The sequence below is a fragment of the Pseudopodoces humilis genome, chromosome 20 (assembly GCF_049639895.1).
Source record: "Pseudopodoces humilis isolate 2021_Gansu_Grassland_sample_001 chromosome 20, ASM4963989v1, whole genome shotgun sequence".
Lineage (NCBI taxonomy): Eukaryota > Metazoa > Chordata > Aves > Passeriformes > Paridae > Pseudopodoces > Pseudopodoces humilis.
In genome coordinates, this window is record NC_142219.1 from 4,020,573 (window position 1) to 4,041,428 (window position 20,856).

At 46.9% G+C, this 20,856-nt stretch overlaps 1 protein-coding gene across 1 annotated transcript; it reads right to left on the reverse strand.

Annotated features, from left to right (window-relative positions):
• Positions 1-1,498: 1,498 nt before the first annotated feature.
• Positions 1,499-20,717, reverse strand: SVOP (SV2 related protein). Its single transcript, XM_005524307.3, has 16 exons — positions 19,857-20,717; positions 17,544-17,704; positions 16,264-16,349; positions 15,218-15,316; positions 13,910-13,981; positions 13,417-13,541; positions 11,549-11,612; positions 10,917-11,042; positions 9,805-9,933; positions 9,391-9,464; positions 9,044-9,120; positions 7,762-7,869; positions 6,388-6,499; positions 6,076-6,157; positions 5,765-5,854; positions 1,499-5,333 (listed from the first exon to the last, which is right to left on the reverse strand). Exons 1-16 carry the CDS (start codon positions 19,889-19,891, stop codon positions 5,145-5,147), a joined length of 1,629 nt encoding a protein of 542 aa, XP_005524364.1. The 5' UTR covers positions 19,892-20,717; the 3' UTR covers positions 1,499-5,144.
• Positions 20,718-20,856: the final 139 nt, after the last annotated feature.

The window sequence follows — 20,856 nt, forward strand, 5'->3', positions numbered from 1 at the left end:
CCCCAGGGCATTAAGAACTCACAGAAATCACAGAATCATGGATCTGGATGGGAAGGGACCTTCAAGATCATCCAGTCCCACCACCCTGTCAGGGCACTTTCCACTATCCCAGGTTTCTCCAAGCCCTATCCAACCTGACCCTGGACACTTCCAGGGATGGGGTAGCCACAGCTTCCCTGGGCAAATTCCCCATTGAGGGATTGAAGCTCTCTCCTGAGGCCAGGGAGAGGTCAGGGAGTCAGGGAATGGGGTCTGGACAATTCCTGCATGTCCTCTGACACACACTAAACTCCACTTCCCATGTCCAGTGTCAGCCCATTTTAGAAGCTCCCAGTTCTCCACAAGGATCTCCTGTGACCCAGAACAAAGCTGGAAGCACATCAAGTATCAGGGAGGTTGGCAAACAGCAGCTCTGGCATTTGGGAAAACTCCTGCCAGAGCTCAAGGAGCGTTTGGACAATGCCCTCAGGCACAGGGTGGGATTGTTGGGGAGTTTGTGCAGGGCCAGGAGTTGGACTGGATGATCCCTGTGGGTCCCTTCCAGCTCAGGATATTCCATGATGCCGAGAATGAGCTTTAGAAACGCTCCAGGATACCAAAAAGTAACCACAGAAGAAAGAATATTGCCCCCCAGCGTTGCTTCAGCCACACAAACCCTTCCAGTTCCCAACTATTTCCATTCCCAGGAATGAGGCTCTTCATCCCAGGCTGGGAGAAGGAAGATGGATGCATTCTGGGATGAGAACACCCTGCATTAGCATGAGGAGGATTTGCAGCTCGTTAGTCATTTTGACTCATCCTTGAACCACCTCCTGCCTATAAATTATTTGGCATCAAAATAAGAATAACAGTGACAGGGCAGAGGAAAATAGGGTTGGGCACTTAATTGTGGTTTAGAAAAATGATAGGGAAATGAAGGGTTTATATTAAAATGTAAATTAGTAGAAGGAACCCTCCCTGCCCCAAACATGTGGAGCCACCTGATGCCAAAAAAAACATCCAGGGAAGAGGCCAAACTGCCTGGGGTTTAATGTCCAAACTGAATTAAATATGAAAAACAATTAAAGATTCAAGAGAATTTAAAAAATCACAGAATCCCAGAATGGTTTGGGTGGGAAGGGACCTTGAAGTTCATCCAGTTCCACTCCCTGCCATGGGCAGGGACAACTTCCACTATCCTAGGTTGTTCCAAGCCCTGCCCAACCTTGCCTGGAACACTTCCAGAGATGGACCATCCACAAGATTTTGTTGTAGTGAGGTTACTTACAATGGGAACAGGAATCCTGTGACTTTTCTTTACATCTAAATACACAAAACAGACAGAAAACGAGTCAGAGCTGCAGAGTGCTGATCCCTGTAGCTTAAACTTCTGAACACCAAGACAAAAAAAAATAAAAATGCAAAGTTTTGACCCCTCCTAAACATCCCCCAGAAGAGCCAAAAACTTCTTTCCTGAAAAAACTATTTATTTGTTTAACATAAAATATCTAATGTGGACTTCAACTCTCCAATGCCGCGTCGGGAACAGGAACCAGAGGAGTATTTTACAACAAGCTTGAGATACACCAAGTTTTTCAACATTAAAACGTAAATCCAGCTTAGAAACTGTACATTCAGACATGGAAACATTCACTGCTCTTTTGGCAAGTATTTGGGAATAACAAATCATTCCATCCAAGCATACTTGGGGAATTACATTCCCACACCAGCTTGGCACGTTGATATCTTGGACACTCGGCAAAACTGAATCCCACAATTCTGTTTGAATTCCAGAGGATCTCACTTTCTGGTTTGAAACAAAGTGGTTGTGGTAATTCCCTTACCAGTGAAAAATAATCAGTGTGGAAAAGGATTCTTTGGAAGTTTATTTTGTACCTAAACGGTGCTGGCCTACGGATAAAATCTACTGGTGGTGATTTATAACTGGTGGGTGTCAACCCCAGTGTTCTCAGTGAACAAGCTAAAATGGCCTTCTCTTATTAATTATATGCAAATTCCTGCAACTCCTGAATTCCAGCTCCTTTTCTCCAGTGCCCAATGGGCTCCTGCTGAATTCAGCCAGGTGGGATCAGCTGTGGTGGGCTCTTACCTCTCCCTTTCATTCAGCTGATCCAAAGCCCATGGATATCCAGAGGAGATTTTCCCAGATTTCAGTGAGCTTTGGATCAAGCTTTAACAAAATCAAAGACCCAGCAACACCAATCCTGGTATTTCTATCATTATATAGTTATTTTTTAGTGCAGAATTCATAAAAAGTGAAAAGCCAAAATGCCTTCCAGTTTTTGGTTAACATTGTAAATGTCACAGGTTAAAACTGATATACTCAACAGCATGGAAAATGTTGCATTCCCTATAAATCTTTACCTGGGAAGTAGCTTATCTGTAGGATCCAGGTGTGCACGAACAGATAAACTTCACCTAAAACTCTCTAAAGGCTGTTGAATGCAATTCTTTAAAACTGCTGAATATTCCCCTAAAAAAAAATGAAGTGAGATGTGAACATTAACCCCGTGAAAGCAGAATTTTAACCCAAGGCATTGAGTAACAAACTGGACCACAGGGGGGTGGTTCCTTCAGGCCAGGCCTGTCCTGCACTTTGGATTCTCTGCCACCTCTACCCAGGCTCAATTCCAGAGTTTTGGGATGCAAACACAGCTCATGGCAAGCCCAAGGAAGGAAACATGGAAGCATTTGGGGGACTGGAATGGCCTCGAGGGCCTCCAGCAGCAGGAGGACAGGATGGAATGTTAGAGCTGTCACTGAGGGGTGAACAGCCCCACTGTGCAGAGGCAAACCCAGCTCCAGTAGATCCCAGCTCCAGTAGATCCCAGCACCAGTAGATCCCAGCCCAGCAGGTTTTCCAGCTCGCTGGCCACACATGTGGGGCAATATCTGATTAAACCCATCCAGGATCTGCTCCCTCGCTGCTGTGTCCCATATCCAGCACATCAGAGGCCTGCCCAAGTGAAAGCAGAGAGGTTCCTCATCCTTGGAAGTGTTCAAGGTCAGGTTTGGAGCAACCTGGTCTAGCGGAAAGCTTCACTGCCCATGGCAGGGGGTGGGACTGGATGAGCTTTAAGGTCCCTCCCAACTCAAATCACTTTGGAATTCTGGCATTCCATGGAACAGGTCCCTCTGGCTCTGCTCCAGGCTCCCCCAGGCACACAGGGAGAATGAGCCAACTCCAGCCTGCCAGAAAGGTGAACAAATGAGTTGTGGTTGCTGTCAGTGCCACCAGAGCCCTACCTGGGATCAGCTGGAGCTTGATCTTGGTGGAGCATGAGGACACAGGGACAGGGGCACAAAGGGAACCAAGCCAGCTGGGTTCTGTGCCATCACCCACAGCTGAGCCCAGGGAACCACAGGGATCCCAGGGATCCCCTGGGAGCTGAATTCATTTTCATCTTGCTGGGAAAAGCCAAGTTTGCCTGTTTCCACCAACCATTCCTGGAATCCTTCACTGAGTCACCATCCTCCAGTGGGACTGGATGGACACTCGGTGCCTTGGTGAACTCTGTTCTCAGCAGAACATCCCCCCACACAGAATTTCAACAACCTCTTTGAACTTTTCCATCAGCCTGACTTTCCTGGCTTTCTTTAAGGAACTACCCACTCCTGTTTTCCCCTCAGTCTCCAAATGAGCAGCCTGGCACATGGTGGAGCATTGCAGTGACCTCAGAGCTGTGCCCCTCAGTGACAGCCGTGCCCCACAGTGCTCACTTGTACTGCACCAAACATGGACTTGGAGACCTATTCCTGACCCCAGGGATGAGATCTTCTTCCCAGGATACTTAAAATGTTCAACTGTAAACATGAGTTGCACATTTATGTGTGTTCAGGTGAGACACCTGCTCAGACAGGCCATAAAACCCTGCTGCTTCCACAGCCTCACCAAGTCCATCTCACCCATATTTGGCTGTGTGTCCCAAGGTCTGGAATCCTGGAAATCCACTGAGACCTGGATGAGGCACACCTCAGATCACATTTCCACAGACTCTGCCACCTGACTTGTGCCTATGGACAGGTCTGTGACAAACCAGACGAGCTTGTCCTCACCTGAGCTCTGCTACGTTCCCTGGCAAGAGCGGGATCACCCCTTGAGGAGCCACACCTGAAGGAAGGATGTTCCTCTTCCAAGGTCACTGGAGATGGGCCCTTCCCATGGTTTTGATCATTTATTCCAGCTACATTCTTTGTCACCAATCAATGTACAATCAGCAGGGAAGGTTCTGCCCAGCTGCCAGGGAGTGTCTCCATCCCAACAGCAGAGCTCCCGACTCTTCTTGGGGATGCCCCACTGTGAGGATGTGCCCAGGTAACGGAGCAGGGACACACCTGGATCCACACAGAGAACCCCAGGAGTCAGAACCTCCCCACTCCAAGCAACAGAGAGAGAGAGCTCAATGTCCCTGGCAATGCCAGAGAATTCCAATTCTGCTCCAAAACATGAGGATTTACACATTGGACTTGATGAGCTTGGAGGTCTTTTCCAACCTGAACGATTCTGAGTTACATTTCTGCTACAACGTCCCGGCTCTGCAGCAAACACCACCCTCCCTGCTCCAGCTACCCACCTGGGATGGGAGAAACAGTCAGGAATCAGTTTCTAAGCAATCCAGGAACAGAACCCAACTGGAAAGTCCGGGTTGGTTTGCCAGAACCACATTTTGGTGGTGGTTTTGATGGCTAAAAGTGCAAGGCAGGCATTTAATCCATAGTGTAGGGGATGGAATCCACCCTGTGCCAGGCCAGGGCCACACTAAACATGAACCTCTTGGTTTTAGGCATCGAGAGCTCAGTGTTTTAATGACAGCTTATGCTGGGCTGCAGTCACTTGGCATTTGCTTGGCACGGGACACTTTAAGCTGAAGAGCTGACCATGCAAGCATGACAGACTGAAGAGAAACCCCTCCTGCTAAACTTCCAATGATATCTGGATCAAAGGCCTCTCCATCCAGAAAGTTTTTATGAGGGTGAGCAAAGAGCAGCAGCAACACAATTTGCTGGGGTTCAACCCCAGACTCCTGCAGTTTGACACGTGACGTTGGCAGTGATGGTGGTCAGCTTCCCATGCTTCGGACTCAGAGGTTTTGTGAGACATCTCGCTCCTATCCTTCATTCTTCCAGCAGGTTTCCATGTCCTGTCATTCCTGCGATTCCCCTGGGGAATGAGATCCTCTGCCCACCATCTCCTGGCCCCATTCCTTGTGGCTGGACTCCTGGAGGCCACGGCCCTTGGTCTCGATGGGCAGGAAGCAGGAGGCCAGGGCAGCCAGCAGGCAGCAGCCACTGTAAACCAGCAGAGTCAGATAGACTGAAGATTCCAACATCACCTGCAGGAAAAAGGCAGGGAATGCAAAACATGGAAATACACACACTGATGGAGCAACAGAAATTTTCATCATAGTATTGGGAATAAAGTTTAACTTTATTCTGGAAAGGAGGGAGAGGGACATTTTACAGATCATGCCAGGACAAGGGACAGTGGTTTTAAACTCTCAGAGGGCAGGTTTAGACTGGATTTTAGGAAGGAATTCTTCCCTGTGAGGGTGGGAGGTCCTGGCAGAGGTTTCCCAGAGAAGCTGTGGCTGCCCCATCCCTGGAAATGTCCAAGGGAGGAAACTGGAGCAGCTTGGGACAGTGGAAGAAAAGCAGGTTCTACATAATTTTCATAGAATCACGGAATTGCTAAAGCTGGAAAAGACCTCCAAGATCACCAATCCAAGCTTCCTGTGCCTCCGGTCTCCCAGGAGAAGGGATTTACCTGTGCAATGAACGGGGTTATGAGGGCTCCCACTCTGGCCATTCCACTGCACGTTCCCAGGCCCAAAGCACGTGTGGCTGTGGGATAAACCTGTGGAAAAAAACATCAAATCAATCCCAGCGGGAAGTTTTCCTCCTTCCACTCCTAAATCAAAGAGAACTAATATGTGGTGCCACAGCACATGCTGTCTGACAATGACAATGGGACCTACAGCTCCAGTCTGGGGTGAGGTCCACTGGGAACAGGTCATGAAAACGACTTTCCCACCTTGTTCTCACTCCCCTTGAATATTCCCACAACAACCCCCTTACCTCAGGGGTGTAAACATAGGCAGCCTGAAATCCTCCTGAAATAAAAGCTCTTGCAATGAAGAGCAGCACAGTAAGAACATTTCTGTGAGAAGAAAGAGGAGAGCAGAGTTTGGGAATGTTAAGTACAATCTGTTGGGTTCACTTGGAATTCACTTTTACTTCCCTCCCAATCTCTGGTAAGAAAACCCAACCCCAGCCTTAAATCCATCTCCAGCTGAGCATGACCACAGCACCACTCCCAGTTCTCCCACCATAACCAAGAGAGGACATGGATAAATCCTTTACTCCAGTTATTCCCTGTGCTGGACTCACCTTCCAACACAGAGAAAGAGCAGGAGGCTGCAGAAGGAGAAGACAAGGAAGGACAAGGCCATGGTTTTCTTGCGGCCTATGCGGTCGATGATCCACAGGGTCACCAACACACCTGTGGGAAGAGAGCAGGAGACCCTTGGGAATCGATTTAACACAGCTGGGTGGTTTGGAATGGAAATTTTGGCCTCTCTTTCCAATCCTTTGCTGGCCCCAGGTAGGGCTGTGGGATGGGTGTCATGTGAAAACAGGAATTCTGTGTCCCAGCTGCTGAGTCCTTGCTACATGCTCCCAGATCCACAAATCCACACTCCCAGCCAGGGATTGCTGATGTGAAAACACCAGCTCATGGCTCATTGGAAGAATTTCTGTTCAACTTCTGGCCATTGTTCCCTGCTGGATTTAAGGGCTCTTTAGAACGTGGTATTTTCTTTCTGTTCTGTTATTTAGATGTTTCACCAAACCATTTCTCCCCTGCTTTTTGATAGGAAATAGATCAAGCTCAGTAAATCTCACCCTCCAACGCAATTTTTCCCAGATCCTTTTGAAAGCTGATGCACAGCAGGAGTGGGGATTATTCCAGCATCAGTGTCACATCCAGAGGTGTCCTGTCAATATTTCTCACTCCCACCTCAGTGTGTGTGAGGATCAAACCAGATCCTTCATCCACAGCACCACTCCAAGGTACCCACTCTTTTTTTTCTGGGAATCCTTCCCAAAATGACTGTTTGGCAGCACACTCCTCTTAGGAATGACTGTGCATATTTCTCAGTCACATTTGCAAATTATCATTCATTAAATGGCTTCTCCTTGAGCTTTTAGCCCTGAAGTTATGATCCAAAAGAGTGAAAATCTCCTGATCCCTGTCTCTGGTGTTGTTTCAATCAGATTAACACTGTGAGATCCCCTCCATCTGAAGGATCAATGACTGTTTCCCGCTATTTTGCTTGTCCTATGCCAGCCTGTCCATCAAAATTTGCTGGAATTGCCTGAAAATCACAGGATCAGGACTGAGGCTGGACACAGATTTAGGGAGCAAGTTCTCCATGGATTCACTGTACCCATCACCCTTTGAAAATACTTCTGGAAAGTCACTTATGGATAGAAATTCCAGTGTTTCTGCCCCTTTGCTTGAGTTGGTTTTCCTCCTCCTGAAGTGTTGCTGGGCTGGAACAGACACAAGGGCCATTCCAGAGCAATGACTGATTTTTTCTGCAGCAATCCCAGGGCAGGGAGAATCCACAGCAACAGCAAGGAGCTCAGAGTGCTGTGGGAAGCATCAGGCCAGACATCCCCATTCCTCTGCTGCTGCCAGAGCCCATTCCCACCCCCTGAGCCATTCCAAGTCAAAAACTGGTGCTTCTCATTGCTCCTTACCAGGGAATTCTGACAGGGTTGTCCAGAGCAGGTCAGTGTAATCTTCCTCTGTCAGGTACTCACAGGTCAGGCTGCACTTGGCTTTCACTTCCTGCCTTCTGCTGGATACTGCAGGGAAAAAAAACCCACCAATATTTCATATATTTTAAGCATTCCTGTTTATCTTCCTGCTGGGTCTCTCATTTTTACTGCTCAAATTTAGGAAGAGATGGACTGGAAGGACTGGTATGGATTCACTGCGCCCACCATCCTTTAAAATACTTCTGGAAAGTTGTCTAGGGACAGAAATTCAAGTGATTCTGCCCCTCTGATTTAATTGTTATTCCCCTTCTGAATGCCTGATGTGCTGCTGGGATGGAATTCAGAGTCAGAGGGGCATTGAAGAGCAATGCTTGGTGATTTTGCCTGGAAACACTGAACATTTATCATGTTTTCCGTGACAGGATGTCTCAGCTCAGTGAAAATTCCACCTCCTTATCAGCTGTACAGCCTGAATTATTTTCCAGTCCAGGGCTCAGGACAGAATTAACTCAAATAATTCAGTTTCTCCCAACACAAATTTGGATCCCAACACTTCCTACACTCTGAGAATACTGAATAACCCCGTGTCCTTATAAAAACAAGGGTTTTTACGGGCTGTGTCCTTCTCTGGGGAGGCAAACCTGAGTCAGAGCTCTCAGAGCTCATCACTGCTGTTCAACCCTGGGGCTGCTCCAGCACTCCCCATCCACCTTTTATAATTTCCCAACTTCCAGGCAGTTTTCCCTAATTACAAGTGTTCTGAATGCAATCATTACTCTCCTTGGAAATCAAACTGTTCAAGCCTCTTCTTAACTCAGTCAAAGCACCTTTCTTTTCCCACCCCAAAAAAAATCTGCAACACAAAGGATCTGATTTCCCACCATTATCTTTTTTCTCAACATGTTTCCCCATCTTGAGAACCCAGGAGCTCCACAGCAGCAGTTTCTCTCCCTCAGAACTAATTAGACCTGTCAAATCTGCAATAAATCTGTATTTATTCAATCACTTGTATTTATTCAATCATTTATTTTTTATCAAGAAGAACAGGTCTGCCTTGAAGGTTGTCTTGCTGTTTGACATTTTGGGCTCAAAAACACTGCAGGACCTCTCTGCACTGGGCAGAGATGAGGAAGTATTTAAAATAAAGTAAACCTAAAGCCACATTTTTTTTCCAAGCCACCAGCAGAAGGTGAACTAATAAAAGATACTCTACCAGTTTTAACAGGGCATATTTAAAAATAAAAGATGGAGCAATACTCACTGCTGCAAACATCTCCTGCTTGGAAGAGCTCTGTAGTTAATAAAACTAAGCCATAATATGAAAAAGCATTGGAAAACCTGCAAGAAAGCAAATGAGAGAGGAAGTTTCAGCTGGTCCAACTTAAAAGAAACACCACCAATCAAAAGTCCTACCTCAAAGCTATTTCAGCATTCAGAAAATTAAAGGGCAATTTGACTGGGAATGATTGGGTGGTTGAAGAAATTGCAAATCAATACAGGTTGGGATTATTTTTGTTGTTGTTGTTTTTTCCTGAGGAGGAAGTTGCTGTATTTGAGTAAAATCCATTTAGAGCTGAGCTGGCACAGAACCTTTAGGTTTTCTCTTACCAAATAAACCAGAGCAGCAACGTGGTCCAGCGGAAATGGGGAGTGAAAAGATCCCTCATTTTGCCTCGGTCCTCCTGTTGGGAACAAGCAGAAGCTGGATGATGAGGGACAGCTAAAATGTCAAATTTCATTTTATCTCATGAATTCAGATCCAGGAATTCTGACCTGAGCTCTTCAATAACCTCAAGGTCTGGTTTTCTTTAACAACAATGAGGTTAAATAATATTAATGCCCATTTTAAACCTGCTTTTCACTTCCAAATGAGAAATTAACTCTTCCTGGGGAAGAGGCCTAAGTGATCAAACCCCATTTTTTCTGCCTGGCTGAGACATTAAAATTGAACATAACATTGATGATTTGCTTACAAAACCCCTCAGTTTCATTGCTCTGGAGGTGCCTGTGACCTGCACGTACCTGCCTGGAAACCACCAGCTTTCCCAAGGGCATTGGAGCTCCATTTTCCGTGGCAATCCTCTTCAGGGTGGCCAGAGCTTTCTCCTGGTTCCCAGATAACACATCGTACCTGGCACTTTCTGGCAGCCACTAAGGGAGCAGAGCAGGTCACACACACACACACACAGGAGGGTGTCACAACCAGCAATCAACTCTGGGATTTTCCTTTGGGGGAATCTCAGTGACTCCAGCAGATTCTCACATAACAGAGGATTACAGCGGTAAGCTTGAAGAATTCCGAGGAAGAATTCCAAGAATCATCTCATCAGGCTTTAAAAACTGCAACTCCCCACGTTCCCCCTGAGTTCAGAACCCTTTCCCTTCCACTCCTTTGGGTTTATCCTTGAAAACTGTTGGGAATTTTTGCAGGTTTTTTACATTATCCCTTCCGTGTAGGAGTGGTAAAGCATCCAGGGCAGTTAACAAGAGGCTCCTGGCATTCCAAAATTTATGGGTTTAAGTTCCTTTTAATTTAGAAACACCTTGTGAGCACCTGGATAACTGGAGGCATTCCTGAAAAACTAAGGAATAAAAAAGGCTGCTGAATCACCTGACAAGGACATTTATCTATGAGGAGACTGAATGCTTGGCAAAGATATCACCTAATATATAATAAAAGATATCACTGAAGCTCAGGTTTAACTTGTTTTGGAATCTGACCTGCAGTCTGTAGATTCTATCCCTGATTTGTCAGGATTTTTAAGTGGAAATTGATTCTAAAAGTGACAAAATCAAAAGAGAATTTAGGGAAATAGCAACAGCTTTCGATAAAATGTTGATTCCACTGAGCTTAGTTGAAACAAATTAAATTGGAGAGGGTCCCAGGCCTGATTTCACCAAATTCCAGCCCTCCATTGTCCTCCAGCAATTACAGTCACATCAACACAACTCTCCCTGGAATGTTTTTCCCAGCACCCTGTTGGAACCACATTTTTTGGTCATTATTTCAGTTATTTCACAGAAGACACCACCAGAGAGCTCAAAACTGTCCTGATTTCCTTCAGCTGGGTCACAGAACGGGGTGAAGGAGTGGGAATTGCAGGAATTTACAGGAATCCTTGAGGAATACCTACAAAACACAAGCCAGCAAAGAGCAGGAGTGGGAGGGCAGAGAGGATGAGGAGCCAGCGCCAGCCGAGTGTGGGCATCACCACCACTGCCAGGAGCACTTCAAACACAGTCCCAAGGGCCCAGAACACCTGGAAGAGAGAAAACCAACAGAAAAAAAAATGAGGAATGGAGTGATCCCAAGCTCTTTGGAACATTCCAGGCCGTGCTCACCAGGGATGGCTGGAGAGAGAAATTCCAGGGGTGTAAATTCTGCCTTAAAATATTCCAAGGACAAAATTCTGCCCTCTGTGACTTTGCCATGTTTGGATGAAGATGTGGAGCTGAATTTAGCACTGAATTTGTGGAGCTATCACCTCTCCAAATCCATCACAAAATCATGGACACCCAATGCCCCTCTTGTGCTCACTCTGCAGCCCTGGGTGCAAAATAATTTGAAAAAAGGCAAATTCAACACGAAGAATGGAGTGTGACAGGAAAACTTTCTGCTGATTTTGGAGCTGGGCTGGTACCAGAGCTCAGGAGGGACTCAGCTCCACACCAGGCTGCAGCTCTGAGGGGATTTCCAGGCAGGAGGATGGAAGGGATGTGACCACCAGAGGATTTGTCCTTCAAGGATCAGAATGCACCCACTCACCTCTATCAATAAAATGCATTTTGCTCTGGCTTTCATTGGAAGGAACTCAGCATATAAAGTTACCCTGAAAGAGGGAACAGAGGAAAATGTCAGCACAGAGATGGAACTGGCACAGCAGACAGAGGTTCAAACATCCCTTTTGCCTTTTAATAAAAATTCCAAACCCAGAGCAGCAACTCAAAGCTCTCCCCATTCCCAGAGCCAGCCAGGCTGTGACACTGGGTCACACTCCCCTTCCACCACAGAACAAAGCCTTCAGCATTGCAAGAGAGGACACAATTTACTCTTTTTGTGTGGTTTTGCGACCCCACAGTCAGTTAAATTCAGATCTTGATGCTCCTGTTTTCATAGCCCTGCTCTGAGCCAGAGCACCATTGAAAATACCATTTTATCTGGTATTTTCAGTGAGGTCCATCAGAATTCAACACCAACTCTTGCTGGATAAAGAATTTCTTCAGGGCTTTCCAACTGGCTCAGAGAATTCCCACCCGTGTCCTGTGCCAGGGTTCAATTCCCCAAGAGGGGAATACTTTCATGTCTCTGGTATAAAATAATTTGCATTCTTTTATTGTGGGATTCAAAGAGCAACCACTGAGGCTTTGTTTCATGCCTGTGCCAAGCAGTGATGGCAAAGCTTCTCCAGGAGGAATTCCTGAGGAAGAATTCAGGCAGCAGCCAGTCCAGGCTCTGTCATCTCCTTCAAACTGGTAAGGTTTGGCTTTGTTCTGTTTGCATTCCATGGACTCAGTCTGTCCTTGCCTCCAAGCTCCTCAGGCTTCCTTTGAGGTTTGGGACAAAATTCCTACTAACTAAAAGAGTGGATTGATCTCTGAGAAGCTGCCCAGTTCATGGGAAGTATAAAGTTTATTATATTTAATTCAAGAAGAGGTTTAGGGAACTCAAATCATATGTTAAAGTGTAGCTCAGGTCCCTCTGTAGCACAGAGAAAACAGGAGCTGGTGAATGACCCCAGCAAAAGAAGGACATGGAATTGTTGGAACCAATCCAGAGGAGGAAATTACACTCATTCCATGGAGATCCAGGCACTCACCTCCAAAATCACACAGCTAAAGGATATTAGAAAGGAACTACTTTTCCTGTTTCATCCATGTTTACCCCTCTGTCAAATAAATCCCTGATACAGTTAGAACAGGAAACAGACTCAGGAAGGATGGGATCCACTTGGAGATCTGCAGCTGGCTCTGGTTTTTCACTCATGAAGCCACAGAACCTCAGTGAGCCAAGCCCAGTGGCCCTGGCTGGGCTGCACCTGCAGTTCTGGATTTTTTATCTGGGAGTGGCCATGGAAAAGCTACTGCCTTGCCTTGGGAAGGAATCTGTGAGCCATCAATCCAAGGCAGGCTCCTGCTCCAAAGCAGCACCTCCAGAAGGCAAAAATATCAATTATTGGTAAGGATAAAAGACTACAGAGAGAGAAAATGGCTGTACCCTTCCCTTTACATTTATAATGAAAAGCCTAGAGCAAGTTTATTTATTGCAGGTGGAAAATTGATGGATCCCTCTCTCCAGTGAAAGGAAGCACACAATGATAGAGAAATATCCTGGCACTTCCTTTTCCTTCTGAGCCATCCCAGCATCCCCAGTGCTCCAGCTCTGGGCTGTGTGGGTTTGAAATTCCAGCCCAGGGGAAGGTGGGGGAGTTCAGGCTCTGGCTGAACAATAATCTGGGTTTCTACAGAGTCAGGGCTCAGCTCTGCCTCTAAATGCTGGTGTTTAGGGCATGGCCTGCTTTGCAACAAGACCAAGGTTTGGAGTGGCTGGACAGAAACAAGACTTCAGTCTGACACGAGAATTTTGTAAGAAAGAAAGAGAAATCAGGAAGTTTGGACTTGTGAATATTTACTTACGACTGAGGCACTCCTCCAATCCCAAAGCCCACCAGGCCCCTCAGCACCAGGATCCAGCTGTAAATGGGAGCAAATCCACTGAGGATCCCATAGTAGAGTGTCCACAACACGCTGATCTTTAGGCCCTGTGTTCAGCAGGAGTTAAAAAAATCACGGTAACACAAATTAAAGTGCAAAACACAGCTTCAAATGCCTTCTACTTCATCAGAGCTCAATTCTGGATGTGTTTAATGCTGCTTTGTACACGTGGACATTTGGGAACCTGAAATCCTGGAATGGTTTGGGTTGGAGGGGACCTTAAAGCTCATCCCATTCCACCCCTTGCCATGGGCAGGGACACCTTCCACTATCCCAGGGTGCTCCAACCTGGCCTTGGACACTTCCAGGGATCCAGGGGCAGCCACAGCTTCTCTGGGCACCCTGTGCCAGTTGCACTGAAATGTCCAGGCTGCAGAAATGTTGGGATATATCCCAGCAGGAGCTGCAGACTTACTGTTTTCCTCCCATACTGGTCTGAAATGTTTCCCCAGAGCGTGGAGCTGGACATCATTCCCACAAACACCACCTGTGGAACAACAGGAAAAAAAATCTTTCCCTTAACAAGTGAAAATCCCAGTGTGACAGACACAACACAAACTTCCAGCGAAACCAGAACATTTCAACCCAAAACAGAGTGAGATGTGCAGGAGGTCAGAGAATTCTTTGGGTTGGAAAGGACCTTAAAGATCATCCAGTTCTCTCTGGGTTGGAGCAGGGAAGCAACAAGGTCCCTCCTCAAGTCAGTTTTGCATGTAAAAAATCCACCAGTGACAACCCAGACAATCCCAATCTGCCCTGGACTGGGCACACTGGTATTGTCCCATTCTGAGTCCAGCCCTGGAAGACACAGAGCTCTTCATTTCCAAGGAAAATATTCCTGAATAAAAGCTGAGGAGCTGTTGGTTGAGATCTGCAGGACAGAGCTTTCCCACCACCTCAGCAGCTCCCAGGTTTGAATGGAGATAAAATTACACCTTAAAAGTTTAGAAAAGTCTGAAGTGTGAAAGAAAACAGCCTGAAACCTTTTCAGAGGTGACCTCTGCATTCATGGGACATTCATGGGATTCAAGGACACCATTTCAATCTGCTGAGCATCCTAACCATTAAAGGACATTAAAAACTAAAGGAGAGAGGAATTCAGGGAATAAAGTCCCTGCATTCAGCAGTGGCCTGTGCTGAGAGAAGGGTTCCCAAACTCGTTTTCTTATCCCCAAAGGCATTGCAGGATTCCAACATCACAGCACCATCCTTGGAGGTGATGTTGTAAGATCTCTGCTATGAAAGATCACTGGATAACCCCAGAATTATTTAGGCTGGAAAAGACCTCTGATATCAGAGTCCAACCTCAAAAATCAACTGTTCTCTCTCAGGGTTCTCAGTCTGTCAGAGAGCTTAAATGTGGGGAGAGAGAAAGATTTGCAAGCAAGATAATCAAAATTTACCTTTTTTTTTTTTAATTTATCAAATGGTTTGCATTTTAGGATGAATCTGAGTGAATTCATAGGTTTTCCTGGAAATTACATGAATCTTCAAGCCTGAAACCTGCAAAATATCCTCAGTTCTCACTGAATTTCATTATTTAAATCTTAAAAAATACTCCTATAAATATTTCTTTAAAAAAAAACTCCTACAAACTTCCAAGCTGAAGGCAATCTGCAAAGGCCACGAGGAGATTTAATTTTAGGGATAGAAAGCAAAATGTCAGGATAGCAATGATGACAAAACCTCAGGGAAGACAGGAGCTGTCAGGTATTTTTCCTACCGAGGTGAGCAATGCAACCTGCCAGCTGGGTAAGCGCCACTCACAGTGCAGCTGAGGAGCAAGGATACTTAAAATCATCATTTCCATGGCATCTGCCATCTGCAGGGGGGAAGAGAAAGCAAAATTAACAACTGCCTGCGATTTAGGTGGATTCAGGAGTCAATGATAGGCCTTGGTGACATTTCCCTGCTGTTCCCACCTTGTGATGGAGCAAAATATTTAACATTTAACATTTAAACTCATTTCTGATTGTCAGCACATTTAGTAACTCTGGCAGAGGGGATTCAAAGAGCTAAATCCAAACATTTTGAGGAGGTTTGGTTGGTCAGTGCCACAGGTTCAGTCACTTCTGCAGTGCAAATTCCAGCTTTCAGTCCCTTCACACAAGGATTCAGTCAGGACTGTTTAATATCTTGTAACTTATTCCCTTAAACACCCCTGGGTTTGCATAGATCACCTGGAAACCAGGTGGATTTAGAAACCAGCTGGTTTAGGATATAAACCATGGCAGATTCCAGCTTTTTATATGGATAAAAGCCAGTAAATACAGCTCCAGGTATCAGGATTCTAAAATACACCACAGGAGGTGGGACACAGAGCTTCAGAAAGAGCAGGGAAAATGGAAAACCAAGACTTTTTTGTTATTGATATCAAGGTTAAAAGTGGAAGTGCTGGTTTGCTGTTCCTCTGAAACTGAGATTACAGCAATCCTGACTACTGAGATGGCAGCTGATGGAGGAATGTGGCAAAATCACAGCAGGAAACCTCAGGTTCTGCAGGAGTAGCCTGGAGACTCTTTCATTGAAACCAAATTGAAGTGGAGAATCAAAATTTTCCAGACCCTGATTTATAAGAACTTCAGAAACAAAGAAATCCATCATTACCCCTCACAACAAGGCCAAGTGCTGCTGTTATTTTAGAATTTCCAGTGAAACTCCTGCTTTATTGTACATTTATCTGCTTGGAGACTCTGTGCCCCCATTATTTGAAATCCCTGAGATTCTCCAAGTGACGATCATGAACTGATCCTGATCCCAATTACTTGCCCAGGCCAATCCAGTAATGACAGAGAGCTTCCACTGGAACTTCCCAAATCCAATGGCTTCCACCGCATCTTCCACCATGAAAGTATCTGCAAAGAAAACAATTCCAGTGGAATTCTTCCTTGAGAGAGAATTTTCTGCTTTAATTACTAATTAATTGGTTAATCTGCTGAAATCTCAAATATTAACAGAGCTACTTAGTTATTACACAATTCCTACTCGGGAAAATCTCGGTGTTCCTCCAAAGCCAAAATAATTCTAATTATTCCTGGAATGTTTTAATCATGTGGAGGTAAATCAGTGTGGCACCCACAAATCCAGCCCATGTTCAGCCTCTTCCTCCTGGCAGGGGCTCCTCCAGCCACTGAAATGCAGCTTTCTGTGGGGAGAAACAGCTCTGCCCCAGCCCACAGCAGTGCTGGGAGGTGCAGGGAATATTTCAGTGCAACCTCTCATTATTTAAATCAATAATTTCTCCAAAACACACAGATCTTAAATCCTGCTTCTGTTAAAAATGCTGCTGGTTGTTTCCCACCCACTGCCATGACCTCTTTATTTTGTTCCAGCTGAAGGTGCTGAGATGTCTCAAATTCCTCAAATGCAAAATGAAACGACCAAGAAAAGCACATTTTGATATCTGAGTTGTTTAAATCAATTTAAGTCTCACAGTTCTAACACTTGCATCAGTTTGAGAAGGACATTCCTCAGAAAAAGCTTTGGCTCAGAGCTGTGACATCTCCACAACACCACAAACCAGGAGGAAATCAAACAAAATCCAAAGGGTAAAGCACAGCAGAGATGTTCAGAAACAAGATTAATAACAAATTTCCACACTGTGCTAAGACCAGCCCAATATTTCTCATCCCTCCTAAAGCAGTGATGTCTCCAGGCGGGAACTGAGATGGACATTCCTGTTGTCCTCTAGGAAAAGAGGAGCCAGGAACTCTGCAGATTCATCTCAGCCTTGAAGAAGAGCCAGGTGTAGCTGCTCCAGGAGCTCTGAGCAGCTCCAGAGGGAAATTCCAGTGTGGAACAGGGGGTGGCAGCTGGATCCACAACTCCCCAACAGGAGTATCCAGCACTGGGGACACGACAAGGAGCACAGGGAGCATCCCACGGGGAATGGCCCGATCAAACCACGATTTTCAGGTCTAACTGAATTATTCTTGTTACCTGGGGATCCTTAACTTCTCCAAACCCCCTGTACCCAGCCCGACAGGGATGAAGAGATCCCACCTTTCTCCACAACCTTCTCCTCGCAGGAAAACAAGAGTCCTGCTCACCATCCGTGGGGTTGGCGAATTCCTTGGGCACTGCAGCTCCATCCCCCAGCTCCACGGGCTCCAGCTCTGTCCTCACCCCCTCGATCTGCACCTCGTGCTCTCCCGAAATTCCATCCTCCTCCGACCTCGAGCTCTCCCCCGTGCGGCGGAACTTCACCACCCTGGAACCAGAGAAAACGGGATGGATCCCTCCAGGAGCTGGCAGCTGGGCTCGCTGAGTCTTGAAGCGCTGTTTCATCAAGGGTTTTCCTCATTCTCTGTCTCCATTCCCCACTGGGAATGCTGGGATTTGTGTTTGGATGTGGTTTCAGGTATCCAACACTGGGATGGGATTTGGACACAGGGGCTGTTGTTGTGCTATCCACAAAGTTATAAAACCACAGAGGTCATAAAAATATGATGGAATGATGCATATTTAATGAGATCCATGTTTTGTGTGCATGGATTTCATTGGAATTAGGCATTGCTGTGTCACTGAATTTTGGGGGTTTTGTCCTGGCAGGAAGCGCTCAAATTCCATTTTCTGAGTTGTTTTTGTGATTAGAAGTGAAGCTCCTGAAATGTACCAGAATTGGAAATATTATTTATATTTTATATATTTAATATACACAATATATTTATATTAATTAATTAATATATTATAGTAATACATTAATATAATTATATTTAATATATTAATATATTCAATGTTTTATATTATTTAGTGAAATACAATTACTGAGCTCATTCAGGGAATGGATGGATTTTTTTCCATCAGGATGATGATTCTGTGACTCTGCTTTCATCTGAAACAGAGTTATTTAATATCTTGTCATTAATGGAATATCTGTGGATATTATAATGGAAGACCAGAATTTGCTAAATTGACACAGCTTTGATGTTTTGGTCAGAGGGATTTGCTCCCTTCCCACAGAGAAGATTCTTCTCCCATCTATGAAGTTTTCTGTGGCCAAAGATTTGGGAACAGATCCCCCAAACTTTATCTGCAGCACAGCAGAGCTTTTCCCCCTTGGAAAGTGAAAATCCCTTGGATTTAAGTGAAATAGTTTGGGAAAGAGATTAAATAATCACAGAATCACAGGGAGGGGCCTTAAAGATCATTCCAGCTTTGGAGGTGATGGTTCCTACAAAATCTGAGAATCACAAGTCCAGGCAGGGATTGCCACATTCCTCAGCACAGAAAATAAAAATATAGGTGTATAATTTAGGGATATGTGAAACAAACTGATACAAACTGAGGAAAAAAACTCCACAGGGATAATTTCTGTTCCATACTTGCCAAATTTTTCACATCTGGGACATCTCAGGGAGCTGCTGCATTTATTTGCAAAATCTCACAGCACCAAAACACCTGCACTGGAAGGGACTTTGGAATGTATTCCCAGGTTTTGTTCTTAAAGATGGGGGGGAAATTCTTGATAAAATAACCCCTGATTCTTTTCCCTGACAAGCTGAAGGCATCCTAACTGAGGGTTGGAAAAGAGCTGGAGTTCATGTCTGTTTTCCCAACTTATCAGGAATGTTATGGGACAGGGTGCTCTGTCATTGACACGAGCTCATGAATATTTAAAACCAACTTGAAACATTCGTTCCCTGCCTTGCAGAGCCCATGATTTATAAATAGGAATATGTTGCAAAACACCTGAGAATGGAGCATTAGGAAAAACGAGGCTGGTTTTAAAGGAAGCATTCAGAATTGAGGGAAAAAAAAGAAGGAATTCCTGGGGTTAAAGGCACCAAAGATTTTATCGGGTTTGGGGCTGGTTTGTTTTTTTTTTTCCGCACAGATCCAGCAATCACATCCCAAAGGCAGAGCGATCCCGGCAAAAATCAGCATTTTCCTTGAGCAGCAGCGTTTGGCTTTCCAGAAACGCTGGGAATGCCGATGGTCCCCCCCAAACCCACCTTGGCAGGGCAGGTTCTGCTCTGCGATTCCTCCCTGGCAGGGAGGAGGATGGCGAGGAAAAACCTCCCCAGCACACCGTTATTTACAGATAAACCCCCCCGCAAAGGCGATCCCAAAATCTCCTGGCGCTCCCAGGATTTTATCCCAACCCCTGCTGATTTTTTAGCACCCACGCCGAGAAGGGGGGGGGAAAAAAATAAATAAAAAAAAAAAAAGAAAGAAAAAAACAAACGAGATGAATTTATGTAACAAACGGCTCCTGCATCCCTCGGGATGCTGCACCCGGGAAGCTCCGGCGGGAAAATGGCCTTGCTTCCCGGGGCCTGAGCCGCTTCCCGGCAGAATTCCCTGGTCCCCGCCGGGATTCCCGCGGCCGGAGGGGCTGGAGCCCCCCCGGAGCTACTCACGGCAGCTGCTTCAGCTGGAACAAATCCTCCTCCATGGCCGGGCGGCGGCTGCGCTCATCGCTCCCGCATGGCGGGCTCGGGATGCGGGCTCGGGATGCGGGATGGAGCGGCTGGAAGGGCTGGAGAGGCTGGAAGGGCTGGAGAGGCTGGAAGGGCTGGAGAGGCTGGACAGCTCCGCAGGAACCGCCGGCCCGGGCGCACCCGCTCGGCTCGGCTGGGCTGGGCTCAGCCTGGCTCGGCTCGGCTGGGCTGGGCTCAGCCTGGCTCGGCTCGGCTCCTTTGGCACAGCTCAGCCCAGCATGGTTTGGCTCAGCCGGGCTCGGCTTGGCTCAGCTCAGCACGGCTGGGTTTAGCTCAGCCGGGCTCAGCTCGGCTCGGATCAGCCCACCCGGACTGGCTTAGTTCAGCTCAGTGGGGTTTGGCTCGGCTGAGCTCGGCTCAGCAGGGCCAGGCTCAGCCGCGCTTCCCCCATTGCCCCGAGCGGGGCCGCAGCCGCTCCTGCCCCGCGGGTTTGGCTCGGGCCGGGGAGTGGCTGAGCCGGGAAAATCCCCCGAGCCCGGCCGAGGCCACCAGGCCCGTGTCCCCGAGCGTCACAGCCACCGGGACCGGGAACGGCCGGGCCGGGACCCGCCCCTGCCCCGGTCAGCGCTGCCAGGGCTGGACAACTTTTACAGGAGGATTTGCCCTCAATATCCTCAGTATCCTCAGTATCCCAGCTAAACCGCCACTGCAGCGGCCGGGACTGGAATGTGCCACTGGTTTTCAGCGCCACGGCCTCGGGCGGGCTGTGAGGGTCGGGCAGCGCGGGGATTCGGCCCGGCACACCGGGACCGGTCCGCGACCCCCGGGGATTCCCACCACAGCCGGTGTCACAGCCGGAACAGGCGCATTACCCCTGCTACAGGCCGCTCACACCGCTACGGGCCCGCCCCCGGTACCGCCCCCGGTACCGCCCCCGGTTCCGCCCCGGTACCGCCCGCCGCCAAGGCCGGTCCCCGCC